The sequence below is a fragment of the Folsomia candida genome, unplaced genomic scaffold, assembly GCF_002217175.1.
Source record: "Folsomia candida strain VU population unplaced genomic scaffold, ASM221717v1 Fcan01_Sc002, whole genome shotgun sequence".
Classification (NCBI taxonomy): Eukaryota; Metazoa; Arthropoda; class Collembola; order Entomobryomorpha; family Isotomidae; genus Folsomia; species Folsomia candida.
Genome location: NW_019091194.1, coordinates 10,534,648 through 10,558,266, shown reverse-complemented (window position 1 = coordinate 10,558,266; position 23,619 = coordinate 10,534,648). Strand labels below are relative to the sequence as shown.

Below are 23,619 nucleotides of genomic sequence, written 5' to 3'. Positions count from 1 at the left end.
CCATTTTAAAACTCCACCACCGGGGCAACATACCACATCCAAAACCCAGTAAAATTCAAACCAAAAAACCTTAAATCCACACAAAAAAATCCACCCATTCACACAACTTCCTCCAAACTCCACTCCCCCTCTTGTCTCCCCCCCACCACGATGAAAAAACTCCTGAACAAAACCACGAAACTAGTCGAGGACCACACTCCCACCTCCTCCCCAAATTCCTCCAACCCGCAAAAGTCCACCCAACCCCCCGAACCCTTGACAAACTCGAAAAACTCCTCCGCCATCACCTCCACCCAACCGAATTCTTTGATAGGAAAAACGTGTAAACTCCAAAACCACACGGTCACAATCGACGAAGTGATAGCCGAAGGCGGATTCGGCGTCGTTTTCTTAGCGAAAAATACCTCCTCGAAGAAAGAGTTTGCCTTTAAAAGGATCGTCGTCAATAATGAAACGGATTTCGGAGTGGCGGAGAAGGAAATTCAGTTTTTGGTAAATTCCTCACACTATTTAATTAATTAAACAATTAAATAAAAGCGTATTCACAGGCCACCCTCACGACAAAGCAGAACCCGCACCTGCTCCCCCTCCTCGACTACCAAATAAACAAACTCACCTCGGACATCACAGAGATAATTTCACTCACCCCATTTTGCAAATCCAGCTTGTTAAATGTTCTCAACAAGGCCGTCGCTTCGAAAACGACACTCTCGTAAGTTTTAAATACTTTCCATAAAATAACCACTAATAAAACTCCACTCTGCAGACCCCCCCAAATCCTCCGGACCCTCTCCCAAATAATCCTCGGCGTGGAGACGATGCACAACTTCACCCCAAACCAAATAATCCATCGCGATTTAAAAATAGAAAACATTCTCGAAAGCGGATCCACGTTTATAATTTGTGATTTTGGTTCCGCAACGAATAAAATATGGGATCCAGAAGTACATTCCATTCTCAATATCCAAGAAGATTTAGAAAAATACACAACCCTCGCGTATCGGGCGCCCGAAATGGTGGATCTCTACTCGGGAAGAGGACCCATCACCACCAAAAGTGATATTTGGGCCTTGGGGGTCTTGGTTTACAAGGTGCGAATACTTTAAAAAAATTACTAACAAAATTTCGAATACTTTAATAAATTATCCCCAATTACTAACAAAATTTCCGTAGATGTGCTACTTCACGACCCCCTTTGGCGACTCGATCCTCGCGATTCAAAATGCAAAAAAATTGGACTTTCCCCTGCAGCCGTCGTATCCCCTGGAGCTGCAACTGCTAATAAATTACATGCTCCTACCCGATCAAACTAATCGACCAGATATCAACCAGTTATCAGAACTCGTTCACGCCATGCTCGAAACGCCCAATCCTCTTGGTAAACCGGCGAGTAGACCGTGGAATTTCCAAGAAATCTCGGATCACTTTAAAAACTTAGCCACTGAAATTAGTCCACCTGATGCGGGTGGGGGTGGTGCGGGGGGGAATAAAAAAATGGCAGCTGTCGTGCTGGAAACGAGTGTGACGCCGAGACAACGGCCAAAAGCTAATAACTCTTCGGTGGCGGTGGCGGCAGTGGATATTCCTGCGAAGGTCGTCGCTATTATTCCGCCTCCGAAATCGCCGAAACCCGAGAGGAAGATTAACGAGAATGAGGGGTGAGTTTTTTTGCTAACTTCCTGTGGTGTCTTTTTAATGGTTATTTTTCTTGTAAAAATAGGGCCACCACCTCCCAAACGTCATCCCCATTTCCGACGACGGATGATTCCCTGCCGCCCGTCGTGGCCTCGTGGAATGTAGGCGTTTTTTTCTAAGCTTTCTTATTAAACGTGTGATGTAACATTAAATTTTTCTGTGCAGCCCTTTGAAACGGACACCTTCACCTCTACAACCACCACCACCACGACGAATTCTACTACTGACCCCACCGACGACCCCTTTGCGAACGCCCCATTTGGTAATTACATACCCCAACCGGCATCCGCTGAACCTGAAAAATTAATTCAACTAGATACTTCTTCTGATTTTTAAAATTCCCCTAAATTAATTTTGGTTTTTATAATTTACAATTAAAGACTACTTTAAGTACGCGCCTGATGGGAGGGACGGCCGCGACGACTCTCTGTTAATGGACGTAGCTGGAATGTCTCTAAATCCATTCCTCACCCCTTCTGAACCTATTTTATTAAGTAATAAAATGGATAATGCGGAATTTGAACAAAACAATATCGTCGTCGTCACGAAAAAACCAAAAGGCGTGACGAATTACTCGTTCGAAGATTAATGTGCGATGCGTGCTACATTCCTGTTTTTTGTGATGCGTTTTGTGATTTTTTTATTAGCGTTGTTGTTAAAAGAAAGGTGCGAATTTAGGAGGGAGAAGAGTTTTAGCAATAAATTATATTGGGTGGAAATTTGTGGGGATAATTTGGCATAAAATGGAGTGTGCTAAAATTGGCATAAAATCAGCATAAAAAACGGCACGGAAATTTGGCACACACAAAAAACCCACCAACCAAAACATAAACATCAAAACAATGAATATTTAAACAACAATTTAACTCACTCCGAATCAGCACCTTTTAACAGTTTTAACCACCGCTCACTCCCACATTAAAATTTAAAAATGCCTCACCTACTAAAAACCCTCTCCCTCCTCCTTCTCATAATAACCACCGTAACAACCGCCCAGCTCCAGCCACCCGGCACCCCTCCTCCCACCACTCAATCCTCTGAAAACGAGAAACCAACAGCAAAATTAATGAGCAAATCAAAATCCATCCCGATAACGTATGAAACGGATTTTTGGTATGATTTGAGCAAGTTGAAAATAAAAAAGAAAATGGGGAATTTCACCAAGTTGTGCGTTCAAGGGATGTGAGTTGATTTTTTATTAATCAGTCCTTTAATTGGTCGATTAAAACTTTAAAAATTATCATTCAGCTGGCTCCTCTACGACAACAAGGACTTCCAAGGAAGGACCAAGCAGGAAGTGGGCGTCGTTTCCGGAGACGACACCTGCGTCGACCTGAAAAATGTAACTAAAATACTTTAAACAGACAATTCCTTAACTAAATTTTTCTCTAAAAGTACGGCCACCTGGGTTCGATCCAACGCGTCTCCCCTTCCCGGACCCCACCAACGCTCGCCTTTTTCCCTGAGAGGAACTTTAACGGACCCGTTTGGGCCATGGATCAATCGAATGGTAACGAAATTCTACTACTAAAAAATCACAATCTCACCACCCCATTAATTTCCATAGGACCGCTCCCCCCCACGCCCTCCACCTCCTTAATAATCTACGGCCCAGAGGAATGGACCCTCCACCCCCTGGGCTCCCCTTCACCCATCTGCCTCTCTCCGCAGGGAGGAAAATCCCTCCGCCTCCCAATCTGCTTCATCTCCAAATTAATCGATGGGAAAAACATAAAATCCGGATCTTTTTATAAAATCAAACTCGGATGCGATTCCAAAACGAAGAAAATCAACATTCATTTCTGCATGGATTATTTTAATGGGAAATCAACAAGGGTTTTGGACGTCGCTCACGGTGAGGTTTTACTTTTTTTACATAATTTTTAACTAAAAATAACATAACTCCAACCACCGCAGCCCTCCAAGGACGCGGAATCGAAGAGGAAGAAGACTCCACCTCCACCTTCCTCCCCACCGCCCCAATCACCACTCCACCCACCAGCTGCCCCCCCACGGTCCCCTCCCTCCTCACGGACAAGGAGATAAAAACCCTGATGGAAACCCGCTTAAACCCCCGCTTCCCTGGAGAAAACTACATCTGGCCACGCTCACCCGACTCAATTTGGACCTGCTGGAGAACATTTTCCTCGTCGCGATGAAAACGTGTCCCATCGTTTCCCCCACTTATTTAGACTACATTCGCGAATATTTCATTTACTTTTGGGATAAAACACAGCAGAAAAATGCCATAATTTCAGACTTCGACTGGAGAGAGTTGAATATGCAGTTGGACGGGTGCATTTTGGAAGCGGTGGATGATCAGGTTGCTTAACATCATTAAAATATTTTTCTAATCTCATAAGTCTCTCTTCCAGACCCCCCTCTCGGCCTACACCCTGGTCCAATCCCCCACCGAAGTGGACCACATGATTGACCCAATGTACCAACTGAACCCAAATTACGACCCAATTATAGAAATGGTTTGGCTAGTTGGGAACCACGCCGCCGCCACGTGTCACGCGTCATTAGGATTCATCGACGGGTTTTGGCCCAATTTCATCAACACTTTCCAAGAAATGTTTCTCGTCCATGTCGGAAAACAATGGTGGTTTTTTTTGTTATCAATTATGACCTAATTTTTTAATAATATTCTAAAAATCCCATAGGACCACCCCCGGGAAGCTCCACTCTGTGTACAAATACCTCCTCGGCGGCTACGGAATAAAATCCATGCACAACAAAATGGCTTTGTGCGCCACGATTTCCAACCAAAACATAATAAATTTAGACCCTTTTGCGAGATTTGTCGATTCCGTTAAGGTTTTGGGACAATAAAAATTACTCTTTTTTTAAACAATTTATTTATTTATTCACACAAAAAAAGCTCAAACTACGTCTCAGAAATGCCCGTCTTAAAATTAAGCACCGTGACGCCATCCACTGAAACCAGCAACGGTCGAACCAACTGCCTCTCTGGAATCCCTTCCCATTGATACGACGCCCCGTTACAAGCACGCAAATTAGCCCGTGCCCTCCGGAAATCAAATGGGCCGAAAATTATGGGGAAAAACTCTGCCATCGGACGGGGGTCTCTCCTTTGGAAACAATTTCTTAGTAATTTTAACCACAAAATCCTTATAAAAAACAAACCCACCATCTCCCCAGGAACGGATCAATAAACTCCTCCACGAAAATGTTAAAGAACTGTACGACCCAGTCCTCTCTTGGATAATACATCGTGTAGCATCGGGCGTACGTCGTGGAGAACATCCACCAAATGGCATCAATCACTTCGTCGACAAATTCATGGCCTTCGTTGAGTTTCTCAATGTCCAGACGCTCCTCGGCCATCGCGATCGGCGTCATCCCGTCCGGCATCGAGATGAACGTGGCCTAGATTACTTATTAATTTTTATTTTATTAAAACAAATTAGTAAAACCCTACCACGTCGCACTCCTGTTCGATCGGAATCGTGGTGACGTGTTCGGCACAGGTTTCGAGCAGAGTGACGATTTCACTCCACGTTTCAGTCACAAAAGTCTCATTCCTTTTAAATCCAGGGGGCGGAGGGACCTTGTCATGCTTGAAAATGTAGTAAAGAAATAAGTTCTTGGCCGCGTTGAGGTAGATTTCAGGGACCTATAAAGACACATAAAAACGTGTAATTCCTTCAACGATTCCACTAAATCCCACACTCACCACCGAATTATCGCAACTGATCTTGGTCACTATCGAAATCAAGTCCATCACCCTTTTTTTATAACCCATGTCTACGGGCAAATGTGAAATGGCATCCGTCGTCAGCCCATACGCCAAGTTAAGAAATGCCAATTCATACACTTCATCCTCAGTGATGACGTCGTAGAAAGTGACGTTTTTCCCACCAGCTTGGCCTTTAAATGCAGGGACGGCGTTGCATACTTGGTCACGGTATTTCGTGTATAAAGCTTCCTCTATTTTCGCTATCTTTCCTCCGTCGCCACCACTCCCACCACTCGAACCACCACCCTCAGCAGCGGTGGACTTTCCCTTTTTATTCCCATTTACACTGATAATTAAGAAATAAAACGAAATAAATTGTAATAATTTCATCTTTATTTCTTTTAAAATAATTTAGCCACACTGATTGACACGTAATTTGTGACCCAAATTAAAACTACATAAATATTTACAATTCACAAGAATCCACGATCGTAAACAAACCCCGGAAATAAACATGAATCAAAGTTACTTAACATTTGTTACTTAACACTCCACAAATGACTAATCAACACCCCCCATCGATCTTCACCTTGCTCCCATTGATCATCTTGGCCCCATCCCCCGAAAGAAACACGACCAGCTTCCCAACATCCACCGGATCCACAAATTCCTTAAAGTTTTGCTTATCTAAAATTTTCTCAAACCTCTCGGGATTTTTTTCAATGTAATCCTTGGTAAAATCCGTAATCATATAAGTCGGACACACACAATTGACTCTGATTTTATGCGGACCCAATTCCGCACTCATGTGTTTAGTTAAATTGACAACGGCTGCTTTTGATGCGGAGTAAACGCTGATGCTTGGCAGTTGAACGTATGAAGCGTAGGACGAAATGTGCACAATCGTTCCAGGGATTTTACTCGCAATCATCTTTTTCGACATGATTTGACTGATGTTCACGATGGATTTGTAGTTTACCCCGAAGATGCTGCAATTAGATTTTTGTAATTAAATTTTTATTAAAAAAATTAGAGTTAATGATCTTACAAGTCAATTTTCTCGGGGGTGATGTCCAGGAAATCTTGCCGGAAGTTGACACCAGCGTTGTTCACCTTAATAAATTGGGATTTTTAAAAAAAGAATAAACGTAAATTAATTTACGTTTATTCTTATTTATTATTTATTTATTGAAATTTCCAGCTAACCACGTGATCACACGGTTCGAGATGTTCCAACGCTGATTTCGTCCCCTCCCAATCTAGCAAATCGCACTGGATCATTGTCCATTTCGGATGCTGGGATTTTATTGAATTTAACAATTCAACTTCTTTATCGAGGATTATAATTGTAGCTCCAACGATGTCGAATTGTTTGGCGATTTCGTAGCCGAGACCTGCAGAGGGAGTTTTTTATTAGTTGTACATAAATTTTACAAATTAATTAATTACCCCTTCCACCACCGGTGATCAAAACTCGCCTCCCCGTAAATGCCATGTCTATTTTCGTGTGTATAAATTATCCGTGTGTGTTGCCCGAAGTGAAATAAAACCCTTTTTATATACACGCACACAAAACCAATTTAATCGACCTTGATCAGCTCATTCACCTAACACAACTCTGTCACGTGTTTATTATTATATAACATTTACATAACAATTACATAAATGCACTCTCTACGCACCCATCTCCAGATGGGCAAACTCATTTTCCATCCCACCCCCAAACCCCATCGGCCTCGCTAGTTGCCTGTCACTAATCGAATTCAATGCAAACGTCGCCGTGGAGCAGACTCTCAAGTTGTAAACCGCTCTTTTAACATCCACATCACCGATAAACAACCCGTACTCGTCAGTCACGTCGTTTGGCAGCGACCTAGGAAAATCATGCGTTAATCACCACCACCCAAAAAATAAAACCGAGTCCAAATACCACCGAAACATCAGCGGAAACAAAACGTCCACTTTGAATTTAGTGAAATATTCCACGATCCAATTGGTCTGATTATGAATCTGAAAAGGATAGCAAGCTCCGACGCTGGTTTGGAACATGAACCAAAATGAATCCATAACCATGTCCAAATCCATGTCAAGATCAACAATTTCTTCTCGGACAAGGATCTCCATTCCCTCAACGCTCATTGCCTAAATTATTTTATATAAAATTAACCAAATCCACTCACTATTTACTTAGAAAAAACTCACAAAATCGCCCCTCCCCTCCATGTAAAACCCTCCATTGACGATTTCAAGGGAGCAATTTTGTAACTCGGAAATTTTTCTAATCCAGAAATCCTCATCGATTTTTATATTAATTTCATCGGGTTTGATTTGATGCCAATAAATGTGAATCATGTTCCACATTATGTTTAAAAACTCGTGAGAAACTTGATACGTTGGACAGATTTTCTTTGTTAGTTTGGATAAAATGTCGATTAAATTGTATCGCCAACTTGGAGGGGCTACAAAAAAATTTGTAATTAAATTCCCATGCTTATCCAAAATAATAGAGAAACCCACCCATTTTCGGAGCATATCTTCCATCCTGTAGCGAATATTTAACAACCAATTCTTGCAATTTTAAAATCATACTCGGTTCAAGTCCAGGAATTTTTAAATCCAATTTCGGCACGTCGTCGTAATAACACGGTTTTTCTACAATCTCCTTTTTAGCCACTGCGTAATAAAAATAAAAAATCAATAAAAACAACCAAAAAACAAACCCTAATTCCAAACCTATTTTCTCCATGATTTTCTCTGTTTTATGAACACTCTCGACCCGTTTCTTCCCCGGTACCAAGTCCGCATAGCACGCGAAATAAAACGGTAATTTACAATTATCCAAGCCAAACATGAACACATTTGATCCTTGATTTTGAAACCGATTGATTAAATTAATGGTTAAACAGAATTCCATTCCAAGTCCAAAATTATCCATCGGCTCATCTGCATCCCACATCCATTCGATTGATGAGTTAAATTCTTTCCCACTCGATGTCCACGTTATTTCGCCATTCATAAATTGACCAGAGGTTAGTATTGGTGGGTCGTAGTAGTCTGTTAATTTAGGGAATTATTAATAATTCTACTTTAAATAAAATTTATAAACCCACACTGCTCGGCTTGAAAAGATTTGATCATTTTGAACAGTCGATCCCCATCATAACGATTCATATTCAAATCCAATAATTTCGTATGATGTTTCGAACATGAATTCAGAGCATCTTTATAATTTCCTTGGACTTGACTTGCGAAAATCTGCTTATTTACAATCCAACCAATTGTTCCGATCGGGACCAGTTCTTCCGGGGGTGGCGTGAGCTCTATTTTTACACACAAAATTAATAAAACAAATAAAACAAATAAATAAAAACCCACCTTCCGTGCTAAGTTTGAAGCAATCGCTGGTGGAATTAAATTGGCACAAAGGAAATGCTAAACTTGTGCAGGACGTAGCTTCCATGATCAAAAATCCATGTCCATCCATTTCTAATGCCACACATCCAAATTCATCGTTTACCTGTGTTAAAATTTAAGATTTAAAAATAATTCCACTAATTAATCCAAAAAACCCATACACTTCTGGTGTCAAAATTCTGAAACGTTAGCAATCCTCCACTAATGAATTGTACAAAAGTCCTTTGTGGAGGATCAAAAACGATGCCAAGTGCCCATCGCCGGTGTCCATCTGCAATTTATTTTACAACATAATTCTCATGATTTTTTATTTTATTAAAAAAACACACCAAGAAAATTATTCTGCAAGTGCAACAAATCCACGCTATTTTTGATAACGGCAGGTTCCAATCCAACAGCCATGCAGGTATCAAACGCATCTAGGAAGCGCATGGGAGTGGGAACTGAAGTGTACAGATATTTCGAATTCGGAGACGTTTTCATGAAAAACGGTGCAGGAGGAGGACAATTGGGTGGACTCGATGTTGAAATTGTTATTTGGAGGAAAATGTAAAGAAATTTTAATATTTCCATTTTAATTCGAGTTGAATTTGGAACAATATTTTGTTTTAATTTATTTTATTTACGGATATTAATCAATTCATAGAATTGTTTAAATACAAAATTATTATTAATAACAATTTGTTTATTTTTTTAAACTCGCACTGCCGATTAAAGAAAAAAGTCTGATCAATTCCTCGGTGGTGGAGGAGCCGGCATTTTATTCCCACCCGCACTGGGAGGAGGAGGTGGTGGGATATTTTGTGCCATTAATGGCGGCGGTGGTGGTGGAATTATCCTTTGTTTATTTTCTAATTTAAATGTACATTGGAGGAAAAATTGCTTCGTATCCGAATTCCAATGTGTCCAAAATTTAGTCTCCATCTGGAAAAATAGAATATTTATGTAAAAGTCACACTTACTCAAATTATTGAACAACTCACCTTGTCCACCTCCCTGCTTGGAACTTTGAACCCAATCGTTTCATATGGTTCAGCAGCAAAGAGAACGTATTGCCATTTCCTGTCTGGTGGTTCAATCCTTTGTTCATACGCAGACATGAAACGATGTCGTGGATAAATATTATCAGCAATTTCGGGATAATCAATTTGAAATAGTAACGATTGCTGTGAGGTTTCCGGATCCCGTTGTTTCGTCACTCGGTATCCTGGTCGCCCGATTTTTACAAACCGTTTCGGCTCAACACGCGGTTTATCCAATGAGGGCTGGAAAAATTATAATGTTTGTTACACGGAAATAAAGCGTTATTTGTTGCACTTTTCTATTCCATAATGGAATTTCCATTAGTAAAGTAAATCATCCATAGCACAAAACAATTAACTCACCTGCGACGGAGCATCTTTCGCCTCTTTCGCCGCCCTTCGAGCTAAATTAGCCTGATGTTTTTTTCCTTGTGTGTGTGCCAGGTAAGATCCTTCGTTATTGTGAAGAGTGAGACAAAGTTTACATTCATAGGTCCCCAAATGGTTTTTCATAAAATATGGATCCTTCGCTAAATCAATTGTTTCCAACGCCAATTGACGAAGACGTTCACGACGATCACGATTCGTTTCTGACCAGGAGGCAACACCTCCGGAGCCCGTCTTTCCTCCGGCACGATTTTGAAAATCCATCGTGTTTCACTGTTTTTTTTTAATTAAAGAGCAAATCAGTTACAGTTATTGGATTTTAAATGAAACCTTAAATCGCTTACCTTCTGTTAACTCGTCAAATTGTTCAAAATTAAAATATTTTGTTGGATTATTTTGTAAAAATATCAAAACTTTCTTCTCTCCAAAGATTAAAACTGAAGACACCGACAAACCAGACGCAACTTTAAACTTGCCAACAGGCCAACGAGGCATCATAAGACGAACTCTGTAGTCTCACTTTTCTCAAAAGTATCAATAACAGATCTTGGTGCCCTTTGGATATGTGGTAGGGACCCATGAGTGTACTAAAACCCTGAAGTAGTTTGACTCCATGGCCACATTTGCGCCCGCCACACCCACTCAAAAATGTCCAAAAAACGCTTTCACCCCAGTTTTCACTCACTCAAATCCACGCCAAAAATCCAATTTTACTCGAATTTTGAAATTTCTTTCACCATTATACTCCCAGATAGTTGCTTTCTTCAATCCAATATCAAACTCAATTTTATTGATGATTATTTCGCACACATAATTTGTTTTGTTGATGACTACAACAATGCTCATTCAGAATTTTAAATTTTAAAAATACTAAAAATTTCGAAAAAATTGAGTTTGATATTGGATTGAAGAAAGCAACTATCTGGGAGTATAATGGTGAAAGAAATTTCAAAATCCGAGTAAAATTGGATTTTTGGCGTGGATTTGAGTGAGTGAAAACTGGGGTGAAAGCGTTTTTTGGACATTTTTGAGGGGGTGTGGCGGGCGCAAATGTGGCCATGGAGTCAAACTACTTCAGGGTTTTAGTACACTCATGGGTCCCTACCACATATCCAAAGGGCACCAAGATCTGTTATTATCAACCTCGCAAGCTCCCCTCCAAAGTAATCCAACGCCACTGATTATACTGTAAAAAACCTTGACGTACACAAATCTCTTCTTCGTAATTTCCAACCATTTCTTTATTGTGTTTTTGTTTGACAATGAGTGGTGACCTCCTTCAACTTCACATGATTTGTTGCTGCTCATGTTCAGAGTTCATGCTTTATTTGGTTTATGAGAAGTAATTATTTATCCAGCAGCAATTGCGCAACAAATAATTTCCTTCACAAAAAAAAGTCTTATTACATGAAAATGATTTGTAACCACTTAAAAATTACAAGATTAAAGGATTACAAAATTTTATTTCCCTATGCATTTTCAAATTTTCTTTAAAAAATTACCAATTCCATCATTTCATAAAATTATTAATGTCACAAATTCCACTCAAACAAATCCACCCATAGCAAATCTCTCTATAATAAAGTAATTGCATAACACCCTTTAACCAACGTATAACAAGGTTCAATGATAAAACAATTTCATACGGTCTCAAAAATGACAAAGAAAACTGGTCTACCTTGAAAATTTATACACCAAGTAGAAAGAATTGGCTAAAAGTCGCTCGCCATTCTTCTAGCCTGTCGATTCTTTAGATTCATTTAGAAATCCTCCTTAGAATTTACCTCAAAAATTGCAACAGCAACAAAATCAGGGGTTTATGCATCAAATCATTGTTTAAAGTTTACAAAAATGCGTCACTGTTTCCATTTTCTTTGTAGAAAATTTTGTCTATACACTTTCATGACGAAAAAGAAATGAATTGTTCTTCCTTCCACATACATACGTCATACACACACATTTCCCATTCCCACCATGTAATCTCAAAAATCTTTTAATTACTTTTTTCCTTGCATAAACAATGCATTCAAAATATTTACATATCCCCTGACGTAATTCTGACTCATCAAAAAAAACAAATCCATTAAAACTATTCTATAACGAACTAATCAATCGATATTTATTTCATCTGTTGAACAATTGCATCACATTTGAGACACATACTTATTACTCATGTATAAGCGAGTTACATATCGTGTGAGAAAAGTAATATTTGAGACAAAAGTTCAAGTTCAGCTACAACCAAACCAAATAATAATTTATTGTAAAGCAACTAATTTGTATGGGAACATGTATTAACATTTGTACACGTGTATAATTTATGCTGGTATTTCCAGTTCGAGTACATGTAAACTTGAAATTTTCACACACACCTTCTCAAACTGGAAATAATTATTTGAAGTAAAACATTTCCATGAAATTAATAATGATGAAAATTATGAAAACTGGCAAATTTCTTATAATACATATATTTGACAAAGTGAATTGTACAAAAACCAGAATCCACACAGAAGAATCCACACCTGATTAGATTATGATTTTATCTGCCAAGACACATGTACATATGCACGCAACATTCTTCATCAAATAATATCCACTTTTTTCTTTAACAATACGACTACAAGAGTTGTTCTTCTTAGAGGTTGATGAAATCCAGTTTTGGTTCACTAGAAACATCAAATAAGGTCTTCACATATTATTCTATCAATTCAGTTCAAACAAGCATCTCCTTCAATCCTCGCGTTATCGTCGTCCTCGACGTCGTCGTCGTCGTCGCTCGTGTAATACAGTAGTGGTTGACTTGTGGTTTGATTTTCTTGGGGAATTTCCAATTAGGAAGTTACCACAAAAATTTATAAACAAATTTCCGTATTGCAAATTTCATTGAATGAATTTGAGATTTTTTTTTGTATTATATATATAAATTTTCATATTGAGAAAAATGAGAAAATTTTAGTTAACAAAAAATACAAAAGTGAGAGAAATGAAGTATAAATTAGTTTTCATATGAAAATTGTTTAACACAAAAAATCATCGGAGTTAAAATTTTATAAAGAAATTTTATGGATAAATCGGCTGAGCGTATGCTGATGCCTTTTGTGATGGAAGACGATAATGATCTCGATGTTGGTGAGTACTCGTTTTTTTTAAAATTTTTATAAGTTTTTCAACTCACGACAACGATAAATTAACTCATGATTTCTTGAGATGAAGTTATTTTGTACATTTTTCATGTACTTGTTAATAAAACCACAAAAAATCATGATCTCAATTTATACGCAATTATCAGTCAAATCTTTTAATCATGCAAAGTTTAAAGAAAAATAAAATTCCACTCTCATTTTTCTGTAAAAACCAGAAAAAGGTCTCCGTCACTCAACGACCACACCCCCCACAACGTCCTCCCCATCTTCATCGCAACATTCCATCGTCGTGAGAGGGACACGTATCCGATTTCGCATTCTTGGAATCATCGCCGTGACCGTGATCCCGGTTTTTGCCATTTTATTCGTCATGCTGCTCTCTGTGATTATCATGTACACGATCGTCCCCATTCCAGATATTTACATCGGAGGGAACATTTCAGGTGTGGTAAATGCAAGTTTGGGAACCTTGGGTCATGCCGTCCTCACCCCGGACATCAGCCTCAAGTTGAAACTTATGCTCTAATTTATACGTGCAAGAAGAAAAGTTTGTTGTAAATAATAATAATTTTATTGTGCCAATATTACACGAGAGATAGCTAATATTAAAAATAGGCTACAGAAAAAATAACGAATTTTATAACAACGATTTGAATAAACAAAACTATAAAAAGTCACAAAGAATTTATCAACAACGGAAATGCGCATATAAAATCTCATCTCAAATGACAGACTCAAGTTTCACTCGATTCTCTATACGCACATTCACTCTCGTTTCAACTGTAATAATGAGACTGGAATCGTTGAAAGGATATACGTCTTTTATCATATTAAATGTTTATGAATACGCTGACAAAAGTCAATTGTCAAATTTTACAGCTCTCTAAAACTACCTAAATACATCCATTAAAAACACATTTTTTAAAAACAAGTTTAATTTATATAATCTATTCAGCTTGATAAAAATATATTTTTATTATCAGAATATCTACAAAGATGACCACACCCTCTCACCACCACCACCATCAGAAATACCTCTTCCTAACCTTAATAGCTATAACATTAGTAATCTTAATTTTCAAATCTGTACCAAAATATACGGCAAACTTTTCATTAAATAAATCAGTTGATTCAGGTAATTGTAATCCACACTGATATAAAATTGAAATTTTAATATAATTGCTGATAAAAATTGCAGATCACATACTAATTCCAATGATCGATGTAATGTCTGGCGATCCAATAAAGTTGAATCAAGATGATCCCCGGATAAAGAAGTTCATTTGGGATCATGGATATTTAATTGAACCGTCAAAAAAACCATACAATTTGAAACCATCTCCGAATGAGGATCCGTCAATGGGACAAGGACAATTTATTAGGAAGATTTTCAATAACATGGTTTACACAAAGTTTTCAAAAACTAATTTCTTTTAACTATTTATTTAAAAAATTATAATATTTAGAGGGACGGATTTTTTGTTGAAAGCGGTGCATTAGATGGACAGACCAGATCAAATACGTTATATTTAGAAAAAAATCTCGGATGGCAAGGATTGTTAATTGGTAATTTATTTTAAAAATTAAATTACTTAAAAAAATTCATGAAAAAAACACTTTGCAGAAGCGGATCCATCCAACTACGAATTGGTTTTAGACAAAAATCGTAAATCATGGACTTCAAATACTTGTTTAGCCACCAAATCATTTCCCCACAAGGTTTTGGATAGTCTTAAAAATTCCAAATTAAAATTTTATTAACCAATTTATTTTCCATAGGTCTTGTTCCACCAACAATTCAACACTGGTCGAATAACAGCCAATAATTCAAACCTTGTTAATAAAAAAGGCTACAAAATCGTTCAATGTTTCCCATTATTTTCCCTATTAAACGCTTTATCAATTTCCACCGTGGATTATTTCAGCCTGGATGTGGAAGGGACTGAAATGGAACTTTTGGAAAACATCCCATTCGATAAGATTTTCATTAAAGTACGGATTTTATTTATTTATATAAAAAACCAATATTAAAATACAAATTTTGCGTAGACGCTATCCGTCGAATTTAGTCATGTCCCCAGAGGGAAAAATGCCCTCAAGAAATTCATGGAAGAAAAAGGCTACCTCACGGTTAAAGAAATCACCAATTCGAAAGGATTAGCGAATGATTTTATATTTTTACACAAGACTTTAAAGCATTTGTTAACTGAGGGAAATTCATGAAAAATAAACAATTTTGCTGTCATACAGAACGCTCATGAATTTTTTTTCGGAACGAGATTCTCATCCCTCCCCCGAAGCTGGCGCAGCCGTCCTCTCCCGAGCCGGGTACCTACTTTCTTGTACACAGTATTAGTACCCCTCTTATTATTACGTTGCCCTGTTGTGTGCCATGGTCTCTGCGGAGCTCGCCGAACCCAACCAACTCACCAAAAAGATGAGACAATGACAATTGCGGATTTCTTAATAAGTTGATTCATGAATTTTTTTAAAAAATCACCAATTCCAAAAACGCCAAATGACTCAAAATGTGACTCTTAAATTTAAAAATCGCTAAATTACGATGTAACAAATGGAGATAAAAGCCTCACTAGGAATTGAGACGATGGGGACGGGGGTTCGGCGAGCACGACTAGACAGCCAGACGAGACAGACACACACACAGAAAGTCACAGACTACATTCTCCTCGTCTTTCTTTCTTATTTTATTCACCTTCTACTCCGCAGCCACCAAAAGCCATTTAAAGGAGGATAAATTAAAGTTAAATATTTATTACCCCCCCCTCACAAATGGTGGCTGATCCTCCCCTTTCACCTCCAAAAGTACACACCCCGAATCGAGTGGGTGTAAAATGTAAAATTAATTGTTCCACTAATGACGAGCACAGGATGAAAAATTAGAGAATATTAAAGAAAGATAGAATTCTGATAATTTCCAATTTATAACGAATTATTTAAAACAATGGGAATCTCACGACTGAAAAATAATAAAAAGGAGGTGATTGCCTTATTTGCGATCGGGTTGTTGTTCGGATCTTCTTGCGAGGGTGCGGCGACCAAATCTGGTCTTGTAAAAAAAGTGTTTTGTGAATTTTATGATAGTAATTTAAATGACGTAAGTCCATTTTATCTTGTAAAATTTTTAATGTTTTTATTTTGCATCGATTGCTTATTTTTGTTTATTTTCCAAAAAATCCAATCTTATAGTTTGACGGAGGTGGTGGTGTTGGAGTGGAAAATGGAAGTTTGAATTCATTTTTGCAGTCTGAAGGTGGTAATGCAGAAAATGCAAGTGATACCGATGTGGATATTGCCAAGAAAATGATGGTTTGTGGTCGAGAATCACAATTTTGTTACGCTTTATGGACAACGAGTGGGGCTGGTGGAGCGAATAGTACCAACAACAACACGGCCAATATTTCAGACATTATTCCACAATTCCTTAAACAAGGTAAAATAAATTTGCAGTAAAGGAAAGAATATTTTAAAATTGAATAAATTTGTATAGGATGTTGGGAAGCCTCGCCACCATCGAATCCGATTGATTCCTCACCCACGACATCACAATCGTCGCCACAATCTTCTTCACAATCCGTTCCCAAGAACTCTGGTTACTGTCAACGCCCCAACTGTACTGCATATTACAAGAAGAAAGAAGGCCTTCCCGTCCTTCCTCCGAACCATATGCATTTTTGCTGCTGTCAGGGGAATTACTGTAACGCTGACGTGTATCTCGAAGCCATTGATGACGATGATGACGAAGGGGAAGATTACTATGAAACATTGATCCCACCGGAATCATTAAACAGTAAAAATTCAATGTACATGGCAATCATCATCTTTCTCGTGGTGATTTGTACGGTTGGACTTGGATTGGTCGTGGCAAGAGTCCTCCTTGGAAAACGCCTGTTCAAGAATAGAAATGGGAGTGCGGCTGGTGGTCCAGGAGGAGATGGGGAATTGGATCCACAAGAAGAGGAGCGATTGATTAATAATGATTTTATGAATTTAAAAAGATTCAACAAGAGTTCTCCAGACTCGTTCGATCTCAAAATCGATCTGGAATCAGTGTTGGACAGAGAAATTGGTAATTTTTAATATAGCTTTTTTTTGTAAGGACTATTCTAAAAATAATTTTTTCCCTCTAGCAAACGGCCGATGGGGACGAATCTATTCGACAAAGAAGATGACGAATAATCAGCATCAATTTTTGAACATGAACAGCATAGCATTGAAAATTTATAATCCTGACCACCGTGAATTTTTTGACAATGAGAAATTTGTGTATGAATGTTTGGGCCAAGAGAATGAGAATATTTTGAAATATTACGGCTGGACTGAAAGTCCGACTAGTTTAGTTTTAGCTTTCGATTTAGTGGATTGTAATCTAAGAGAATTTTTAAAGACTCAAACTTTTACTTGCCATGAATTAGTCGATATTCTTTTGGGAATATCCAAAGGGGTCGCTTATCTTCACAATGGAGTTTCTGAAGCTTCGACTGCCGTAGCTCACAGGTGCGCTACCAGCTAAGCTAAGTATATTTTGTCCTAATCATTAATCTTATATATATTTTCTGTAATAAATTATAGAGACCTCACTTCACGGAATATCCTGTTGGACATGAGAACCAAGCGTGTGTGCATTGCGGATTTTGGTTTATCCCTGCTGACCCGTGGAAGTAAATATTATTGGGGTGGTCGTGAACGACAAGCGGAATTCTGTTCCCTCGCTGAGGCAGGAACGTTGAGATATTTAGCTCCAGAATTACTGGAGGGGGCCGTAAATTTGAAAGACTGTGAGAATGCACTCAAACAAGCGGATGTCTATTCTATGAGTTTGATTTTGTGGGAAGTGGCGAATTCATGCCGAGATCTCAGGTGTGTAAAAATAGACTATTGAACTATTTATCTGAGATGTGGTTAGCCTTTTGCATAAATTAATAATTCACATGAATTATTTTCAATAAGAAACGGTTAAATATTTGGATTTTCTAAAAATTAGTGTTATTAATTACAGAATTTCCGAAACAGTGGATTCAATAGAAATTAACAACATGTTACACGCGCTACCTTACGATGAGGAAGCTGGTACGATTAAAGATTATAATTGTCCACGTATAATCCGATGTTAACTGTAGCATATTTCCTTATTAACAGGTAACAAGGACATATTAAACCTTGATGACGTTGTCCGCCTCGTCGTGCAGAATCGTATTCGTCCTGGTTTCCATTCATGGAGTGACATGGGACTCACACGTGCTTTACGTGATTCTTTAAATGAATCTTGGGATTCTGAACCGGATGCGAGGTGCGCTAATATCTAAATTTCCACCCAAAAATCACAAACTCATACTCAAACAATTTTCCCCACAGGTTAACATCCCTCTGCATCGTAGAGCGAATACAAGAATTGAAAATGAATTTGAATAACAAATTCATAACCAAAAGTATGAAAGCCTTGGAAAAGAAGCGTGTCGTTTTGGCTGAAGATCCCGCTTGGATAAATCGAAATCCAACCATGGAACGAAATTTATTTGATAATGCGTCGGGAAGTGTAACGGATACCAACAGCGTTGTTACAATGGCTACGAATTTATCCAGTGGGGGATCAACTGATGGAAATCATGAACATAAATTTATTAACAATGTTGCATTATTGTCTCAACAACATCAACCATCTCCACTACCAAACAGTCAACAATTACAACCACAACCACATTTTAATCAGCAAAAACCTATTCAATTAATCCAAAATATTAGTCGAAAATAATCTCACACTGTTTTTGGTGAAGAAAAAAATGCTAATATAAAATGACTCTGTTTTTGGTTAAACTACTTGCAAAATTATATGTTATATAAACTATGATTAAGTTTTTCTCGGTTTAACTGAGAATTTAGGAAAAATCGCTTGTTAACAATTTTAAATCGTTAAATAAATTATTTATTATTACGCGATTTTGCATTTGCTCACTCATTCATTTGGCAACGAGCGTGTGTTTGGAAAAATAAATTAATTACCCCTCGAATTTAATTTCACGAAAAATAATTCTGGCTGTTGGTCGTAAAACAATATCCCTGGTCGTCATTTTTAAGAATTTTTGAGCAGTTGCTAAGAAATGGTGCAAAATTTAGAGGAATAATTTCCTTGAATTTACATAATTTACAGTGCAGACCCCATATAGCCCGAGCCAGGGACTTAGTCTCTGACCACTCCGATAACCCCCAGTGGTCAACCACTTGACCGATTTCGCCAATCTTCAAACTCGTTTCCTAACTTTGTCCAATATGCATATGGTAAAAATTTCAAGTCAATCGGTTCAGTCGTTTTGGCTCTATCGTGTTTTGGGACGGATGGACGGACGGAAATTATGACGGTTCCTTAAGCCCTGACTCAGGCTAAAAAATTACCGGCGAGAAACTGACGTTGAAAGCGATCTAATTCCAGTAAATTATTCCTCTAAATAATGCACCATTTCTTAGCAACTGCTCAAAAATTCTTAAAAACGACGACCAGGGATATTGTTTTACACGATTGCTTGACATTTAGTGCCTAGTTACCCTTAACGGTTGCGACAAATGGTCGAGTTATAAATAAAATATTCATTTTTAAAATTATTTTAAAATTGGTTTTTCTCCCATGGACGAAAAACCAATTCTCCAGCCAAAATATTAAAAAAATAAACTGTAACCCACGACAATTTAAAAATGAAAATTCATTTGTAACTCGGGCATTTGTCGTAACCTTATAGATTGATAAAGTGTCAAATAATCTTGATTGTTTTACGACCAACAGCCAGAATTACAAAAAAATTACAAATCAAACCCACAATTTAATAAACAATCAAAATGCCTCCATTAAAACCACTCCTTCGCCTTCTCCTCCTCATCAACCTCATTCACCCAATTCTAAGCTTTTCTGAAAGTCTCTACCACGAGTAAGTCCACACTTATTTCCTCACACAAACCACCTCTACTTACCTCCCCCATAAAATTATGATTAGAGAAATCTACAAGAAGGTAGCGGAAGAGGATGATTTGATATCCGTATTTCTAACGAATGAACCCACTCGTCAATTATTTTCCACGCCGAAACATTGCCTCCGTCAAAGAAGGCCTCAAAAACGGACCCGTTCCGTCAAAGGCAATGTGAACAAAACTTCGGATATTTTTGTGAGTACCTGGATGGATTTTATGAATGAGTTTTACTGGGACAATGGACAAGAATACACGAAATGGACCCACATCACGGAAGGGATTCAGGAAAAGGAACCAATTTATATGAGTGGCACCTTTTTAATCCCTCTCGCTTTGTACATGACCTCAATGTTGCTGACTGGGATTCTTGCACCCTTCATTGCATTCATTTTATTTCGAAGTCTACACTGCATCTGGATCATGATTTCGCATAATCGAACAAGAAATATGCTCAGAAAATTGTGGACAAACGTATGTTTCCCAACTTATACACTCAATTTCTGCTAATTCCCCACAAAACCTTGTAGAACGAGATCCGCAAGCGACGCCAAGTTTTGATGATTTACATGTGGGCCAAGAAGATTCCGAAAATCCGTGCCAAACTTCCCTGGATCCTTCGACGTCATCCAGACGAAGAAGTTCCCAAAGAGTTGAAAGATTTGATTGCATTGTCCTCCTCGCCATCATCTTCGATGGGAGAGGATAATTTGGACTATTATTACGAAGGGATGGAAAAAGAAGGTCGAGAAGCGATTGAGGCGAATAAATTGAAAATGAAATCATTAGAAGAAAAAAGACAACAAAGTTTGGCGAGCAGTCAATCAAAGAAAATTCCCAAAAAGACCGTTCCATGGCGGAGCAAAGCGGGGACGACCGCTGGGGGGAAACCAAGCAGTAGGAAAATTTCAGCTATTGCGAGGATGTCAATGTCGGTTGCAAAGATTCACGGGACGAATGTGGATCTTGGTTTGTTGGATAAGAATCACACGGATGCACATGAACCTGCAGATGATTTGCATAAAATTCATTCCACGGATAGTTTCCACGTTTAAGTTTATAAGATTTTTAGGGAATAAAATAATTATTCAAATTATGCGATGCATGTGTTAGAATTCATGAACAATGAGCAATTTCCAAAAAGTGAGGAGACTAAAGAGCTCACTTTTGTTTAGCGGCGGTGAAATCATAACCAGCCAACATTTTTCATCTTGACAAAAAAGATTGACAAAATAATTCTAAAAGTAATTCCCCCAAGAATCACTTTGCTTGTCCGTTTTTTGGGAAAATGGAAGTCGACGAACCAGCCCCCACTTCTCAACAAAATGGAAATCCCCCTTCGACCTCTTCAGCACCACCCTCCATTGTTATTTGTGGTGGTGAAGAAAATGTGATGGCTCCATCCTCCACCGTTGGCAGCATTACCGTTTCACTTCATCCTCTCGTAATTATGAACATTTCCGAACACTGGACTCGAACTAGAGCTCAGAATGATGGGAAACAGGAACAAGGTGAGTAGATTGGGTGGATTTCAATATTTCAGCGCCTGGCCGATCAAATTTGGTAAATATTTTACTGTTTGCTAATTTTTCAGTGATTGGAGCGATAATTGGTCAGCATAAAGGACGACATTTGGAAATAATGAATTCATTTGAATTGGTTTTTCAAATTGTTGATGATCTCATCGTCATCGATCGAGATTACTACAGGACAAAGGAAGAGCAGTGTGAGAACTCGATTCTAAAAAATATTAATATCAATTGGCTCATCTAATCTAAAATAATATTCTTCTAGTCAAGCAAGTATTTAGTGAAATGGATTTTCTTGGGTGGTATACGACTGGCGACATCCCCACCCCCTCAGATATTCACGTCCATAAACAAATCACTGAAATTTATGAGTCCCCTGTCCTACTCAAATTAAATCCATTAGTCAAAAACGCTGATGTACGTACTTTATCTAAAAATAATGATTAATCAAAGTAAAAGTCTTAAATAATATTTGTTATAATTTTTCCAGCTTCCGATTGGAGTGTATGAATCGATAATTGACATTGTGAATAGTGAAACAACGATGCTATTCGTTCAACTTCCTTACGTTCTCGCTACGGAGGAGGCGGAACGAATCGGTGTGGATCATGTAGCTAGAATGTCAGCTGCAGATAACTCTGAAACATCTTTGGGTATAAAATAATAATCAATCTACTCATCAACTCTAAATCTACGGAAATTAACAAAATATTTGATTAATTATCTAGTGGCTGAACACTTATTGTCCCAACATTCTGCTATAAAAATGTTACATTCCCGAGTAAAATTGATACTGGAATATGTAAAGGCTGCTCAACGTGGTGATGCCCCCATTTCCCACGAAGCTCTACGTCACGCTTATTCGCTCTGCCACAGATTACCTGCCCTTCAACCGGAACGCTTCAAAAATGACTTTTATCAGGTATGATAAAGGATTAATTTACTTGTTTGGAAAAGAAATTTAAACTTTTTTTGGATGTAGCAATGCTGCGATGTGAGTCTGATCACTTATTTGGGAATGATAACGAAAGGATGTGAAGAAGTTCATCAATTTATTACACGGTTCAACCTACTTCATGAAAAGCATGCCGTTTCTCGAAGAATGAGGGGTCTTTTTTATTAATCCATTTTTCTTTCATCTTTCTGTGTGCAGAAAAAAATAGCCTCTACTAATTTCTATTATTCTCCCCTCTCACCAACTTAGTTTTCACTGCTAATTAGTTTCCCTCTTTTTTTCTTTACTTTTCTGCAAACAAATTGCACAACTAAAATCCTAATTTTATTTATTAAAATTTGTGCTTGTTCCTGGGTTCTTTAGTTGACCCGAAACGCCTCCGCCATGAGGAATTATTTAACAAAACACGTCAAAAACGACAATCTGAAGCAACGACATCGAAAATACCACCACGACCCTCAACACCGTCGTCTCAAGATTCTGGAAATGGAATCGAATAGAAAACGATACTTTCTTGTTATGAAATTTTTTTGTGAGTGCTTTTTGTTTGAAACTGCTTGTTTGATTTTTGTTTGAAATTTCTGCTTTCTTAAATGATTTTTTTTCTGCTTTTTTGATCAACTTGTAGGATCTCGCCTTTAATTCGAACGTTTCCTGCTACAAAAAACAAGCACTAGCTTATTTATTTTGTAAATATTTAAAAATAAACAATTAGCTTTCTTATTTTAATGAATTATTAGTAAAAAAAATGTTGTAATTCTTTGGAGGTGAAAATAAATAGACATTTTGTATAACATTT

At 38.0% G+C, this 23,619-nt stretch overlaps 9 protein-coding genes and 1 long non-coding RNA gene across 15 annotated transcripts; 6 read left to right on the top strand and 4 right to left on the bottom strand.

The window, feature by feature from the left end:
* Positions 1–58: 58 nt before the first annotated feature.
* LOC110843655 (AP2-associated protein kinase 1) lies at positions 59–2,414 on the top strand. Its single transcript, XM_022089660.2, has 7 exons — positions 59–492; positions 549–712; positions 767–1,091; positions 1,174–1,658; positions 1,721–1,796; positions 1,861–1,957; positions 2,076–2,414. Exons 1-7 carry the CDS (start codon positions 151–153, stop codon positions 2,282–2,284), a joined length of 1,698 nt encoding a protein of 565 aa, XP_021945352.1. The 5' UTR covers positions 59–150; the 3' UTR covers positions 2,285–2,414.
* A 106-nt stretch (positions 2,415–2,520) lies between these two features.
* LOC110843404 lies at positions 2,521–4,492 on the top strand. The gene is made up of 6 exons (XM_035847403.1): positions 2,521–2,877; positions 2,944–3,037; positions 3,091–3,205; positions 3,263–3,550; positions 3,613–4,300; positions 4,362–4,492. Exons 1-5 carry the CDS (start codon positions 2,627–2,629, stop codon positions 3,852–3,854), a joined length of 990 nt encoding a protein of 329 aa, XP_035703296.1. The 5' UTR covers positions 2,521–2,626; the 3' UTR covers positions 3,855–4,300; positions 4,362–4,492.
* Positions 4,493–4,537: 45 nt separating this feature from the next.
* On the bottom strand, positions 4,538–5,817 carry LOC110843403. Its single transcript, XM_022089366.2, has 4 exons — positions 5,396–5,817; positions 5,141–5,335; positions 4,850–5,088; positions 4,538–4,790 (listed from the first exon to the last, which is right to left on the bottom strand). The coding sequence occupies exons 1-4, from the start codon at positions 5,786–5,788 to the stop codon at positions 4,586–4,588; spliced, it is 1,032 nt and encodes a 343-aa protein (XP_021945058.1). The 5' UTR covers positions 5,789–5,817; the 3' UTR covers positions 4,538–4,585.
* On the bottom strand, positions 5,774–7,013 carry LOC118432957 (carbonyl reductase [NADPH] 2-like). The gene is made up of 4 exons (XM_035847405.1): positions 6,848–7,013; positions 6,605–6,792; positions 6,447–6,511; positions 5,774–6,387 (listed from the first exon to the last, which is right to left on the bottom strand). The coding sequence occupies exons 1-4, from the start codon at positions 6,891–6,893 to the stop codon at positions 5,964–5,966; spliced, it is 723 nt and encodes a 240-aa protein (XP_035703298.1). The 5' UTR covers positions 6,894–7,013; the 3' UTR covers positions 5,774–5,963.
* LOC110844927 lies at positions 7,001–8,267 on the bottom strand. Its single transcript, XM_022091258.2, has 5 exons — positions 8,132–8,267; positions 7,916–8,071; positions 7,601–7,857; positions 7,329–7,540; positions 7,001–7,271 (listed from the first exon to the last, which is right to left on the bottom strand). The coding sequence occupies exons 1-5, from the start codon at positions 8,247–8,249 to the stop codon at positions 7,073–7,075; spliced, it is 942 nt and encodes a 313-aa protein (XP_021946950.2). The 5' UTR covers positions 8,250–8,267; the 3' UTR covers positions 7,001–7,072.
* Positions 8,081–9,375, top strand: LOC118434294. Its single transcript, XR_004833911.1, has 3 exons — positions 8,081–8,221; positions 8,305–8,427; positions 9,196–9,375. It is a non-coding gene; the product is annotated as an uncharacterized LOC118434294 (long non-coding RNA).
* A 36-nt stretch (positions 9,376–9,411) lies between these two features.
* Positions 9,412–10,750, bottom strand: LOC110844065 (splicing factor 3A subunit 2). Its single transcript, XM_022090177.2, has 4 exons — positions 10,566–10,750; positions 10,198–10,494; positions 9,796–10,077; positions 9,412–9,736 (listed from the first exon to the last, which is right to left on the bottom strand). The coding sequence occupies exons 2-4, from the start codon at positions 10,483–10,485 to the stop codon at positions 9,542–9,544; spliced, it is 765 nt and encodes a 254-aa protein (XP_021945869.1). The 5' UTR covers positions 10,486–10,494; positions 10,566–10,750; the 3' UTR covers positions 9,412–9,541.
* Positions 10,751–12,405: 1,655 nt separating this feature from the next.
* LOC110843402 lies at positions 12,406–15,613 on the top strand. The gene is made up of 7 exons (XM_022089365.2): positions 12,406–13,350; positions 13,580–14,499; positions 14,563–14,765; positions 14,831–14,930; positions 14,989–15,083; positions 15,144–15,356; positions 15,414–15,613. The coding sequence occupies exons 2-7, from the start codon at positions 14,361–14,363 to the stop codon at positions 15,585–15,587; spliced, it is 924 nt and encodes a 307-aa protein (XP_021945057.1). The 5' UTR covers positions 12,406–13,350; positions 13,580–14,360; the 3' UTR covers positions 15,588–15,613.
* Positions 15,614–16,031: 418 nt separating this feature from the next.
* On the top strand, positions 16,032–19,319 carry LOC110844532 (activin receptor type-2A). 2 transcript variants are annotated; one of them, XM_035847950.1, is made up of 8 exons: positions 16,032–16,479; positions 16,629–16,815; positions 16,873–17,451; positions 17,513–17,879; positions 17,955–18,242; positions 18,382–18,452; positions 18,522–18,672; positions 18,738–19,319. In XM_035847950.1, exons 1-8 carry the CDS (start codon positions 16,327–16,329, stop codon positions 19,132–19,134), a joined length of 2,193 nt encoding a protein of 730 aa, XP_035703843.1. In that variant the 5' UTR covers positions 16,032–16,326; the 3' UTR covers positions 19,135–19,319. The 2 variants fall into 2 exon arrangements, with proteins under 2 accessions (XP_035703843.1, XP_021946445.1); XM_022090753.2 differs by having other exon boundaries at positions 16,572–16,815.
* A 2,184-nt stretch (positions 19,320–21,503) lies between these two features.
* LOC110842980 (COP9 signalosome complex subunit 6) lies at positions 21,504–23,603 on the top strand. 5 transcript variants are annotated; one of them, XM_022088874.2, is made up of 8 exons: positions 21,504–21,847; positions 21,931–22,062; positions 22,131–22,282; positions 22,356–22,518; positions 22,594–22,787; positions 22,848–22,859; positions 23,184–23,352; positions 23,449–23,603. In XM_022088874.2, coding segments are annotated over exons 1-8 (1,047 nt in total). In that variant the 5' UTR covers positions 21,504–21,624; the 3' UTR covers positions 23,451–23,603. The 5 variants fall into 5 exon arrangements, with proteins under 5 accessions (XP_021944566.1, XP_021944565.1, XP_021944564.1 ...); XM_022088872.2 differs by having other exon boundaries at positions 21,505–21,847; positions 22,848–22,974; XM_022088873.2 differs by having other exon boundaries at positions 23,184–23,603.
* The last annotated feature ends 16 nt before the right edge of the window (positions 23,604–23,619 follow it).

Bases quoted from the DNA above. Each gene is read 5' to 3' on its own strand.
- LOC118432957 (XM_035847405.1), bottom strand. From the start codon at position 6,893: ATGGCATTTACGGGGAGGCGAGTTTTGATCACCGGTGGTGGAAGGG. The intron at 6,793-6,847 runs GTAATTAATTAA...CTCCCTCTGCAG, and splicing joins GATCACCGGTGGTGGAAGGG to GTCTCGGCTACGAAATCGCC. The intron at 6,512-6,604 runs GTTAGCTGGAAA...CAATTTATTAAG, and splicing joins TCGAACCGTGTGATCACGTG to GTGAACAACGCTGGTGTCAA.
- LOC110844065 (XM_022090177.2), bottom strand. From the start codon at position 10,485: ATGGATTTTCAAAATCGTGCCGGAGGAAAGACGGGCTCCGGAGGTGTT. The intron at 10,078-10,197 runs GTGAGTTAATTG...TAATTTTTCCAG, and splicing joins CGAAAGATGCTCCGTCGCAG to CCCTCATTGGATAAACCGCG. The intron at 9,737-9,795 runs GTGAGTTGTTCA...CTATTTTTCCAG, and splicing joins CAAGCAGGGAGGTGGACAAG to ATGGAGACTAAATTTTGGAC.
- LOC110842980 (XM_022088872.2), top strand. From the start codon at position 21,625: ATGGAAGTCGACGAACCAGCCCCCACTTCTCAACAAAATGGAAATCCC. The intron at 21,848-21,930 runs GTGAGTAGATTG...CTAATTTTTCAG, and splicing joins TGATGGGAAACAGGAACAAG to TGATTGGAGCGATAATTGGT. The intron at 22,063-22,130 runs GTGAGAACTCGA...ATATTCTTCTAG, and splicing joins CAGGACAAAGGAAGAGCAGT to TCAAGCAAGTATTTAGTGAA.
- LOC110843402 (XM_022089365.2), top strand. From the start codon at position 14,361: ATGACCACACCCTCTCACCACCACCACCATCAGAAATACCTCTTCCTA. The intron at 15,084-15,143 runs GTTTTGGATAGT...TATTTTCCATAG, and splicing joins CCAAATCATTTCCCCACAAG to GTCTTGTTCCACCAACAATT. The intron at 15,357-15,413 runs GTACGGATTTTA...AATTTTGCGTAG, and splicing joins TCGATAAGATTTTCATTAAA to ACGCTATCCGTCGAATTTAG.
- LOC110844927 (XM_022091258.2), bottom strand. From the start codon at position 8,249: ATGTTTGGCTTGGATAATTGTAAATTACCGTTTTATTTCGCGTGCTAT. The intron at 8,072-8,131 runs GTTTGGAATTAG...TTTATTACGCAG, and splicing joins GAAAATCATGGAGAAAATAG to TGGCTAAAAAGGAGATTGTA. The intron at 7,272-7,328 runs GTATTTGGACTC...TGATTTTCCTAG, and splicing joins TTTCCGCTGATGTTTCGGTG to GTCGCTGCCAAACGACGTGA.
- LOC110844532 (XM_022090753.2), top strand. From the start codon at position 16,327: ATGGGAATCTCACGACTGAAAAATAATAAAAAGGAGGTGATTGCCTTA. The intron at 18,453-18,521 runs GTACGATTAAAG...CCTTATTAACAG, and splicing joins ACCTTACGATGAGGAAGCTG to GTAACAAGGACATATTAAAC. The intron at 18,673-18,737 runs GTGCGCTAATAT...TTTTCCCCACAG, and splicing joins GATTCTGAACCGGATGCGAG to GTTAACATCCCTCTGCATCG.
- LOC110843403 (XM_022089366.2), bottom strand. From the start codon at position 5,788: ATGAAATTATTACAATTTATTTCGTTTTATTTCTTAATTATCAGTGTA. The intron at 5,336-5,395 runs GTGAGTGTGGGA...GTGTCTTTATAG, and splicing joins TCAGTTGCGATAATTCGGTG to GTCCCTGAAATCTACCTCAA. The intron at 5,089-5,140 runs GTAGGGTTTTAC...TAAGTAATCTAG, and splicing joins TCGAACAGGAGTGCGACGTG to GCCACGTTCATCTCGATGCC.
- LOC110843655 (XM_022089660.2), top strand. From the start codon at position 151: ATGAAAAAACTCCTGAACAAAACCACGAAACTAGTCGAGGACCACACT. The intron at 1,797-1,860 runs GTAGGCGTTTTT...TTTTCTGTGCAG, and splicing joins CCGTCGTGGCCTCGTGGAAT to CCCTTTGAAACGGACACCTT. The intron at 1,958-2,075 runs GTAATTACATAC...TTACAATTAAAG, and splicing joins CTTTGCGAACGCCCCATTTG to ACTACTTTAAGTACGCGCCT.
- LOC110843404 (XM_035847403.1), top strand. From the start codon at position 2,627: ATGCCTCACCTACTAAAAACCCTCTCCCTCCTCCTTCTCATAATAACC. The intron at 3,206-3,262 runs GTAACGAAATTC...TAATTTCCATAG, and splicing joins GGCCATGGATCAATCGAATG to GACCGCTCCCCCCCACGCCC. The intron at 3,551-3,612 runs GTGAGGTTTTAC...CAACCACCGCAG, and splicing joins GGTTTTGGACGTCGCTCACG to CCCTCCAAGGACGCGGAATC.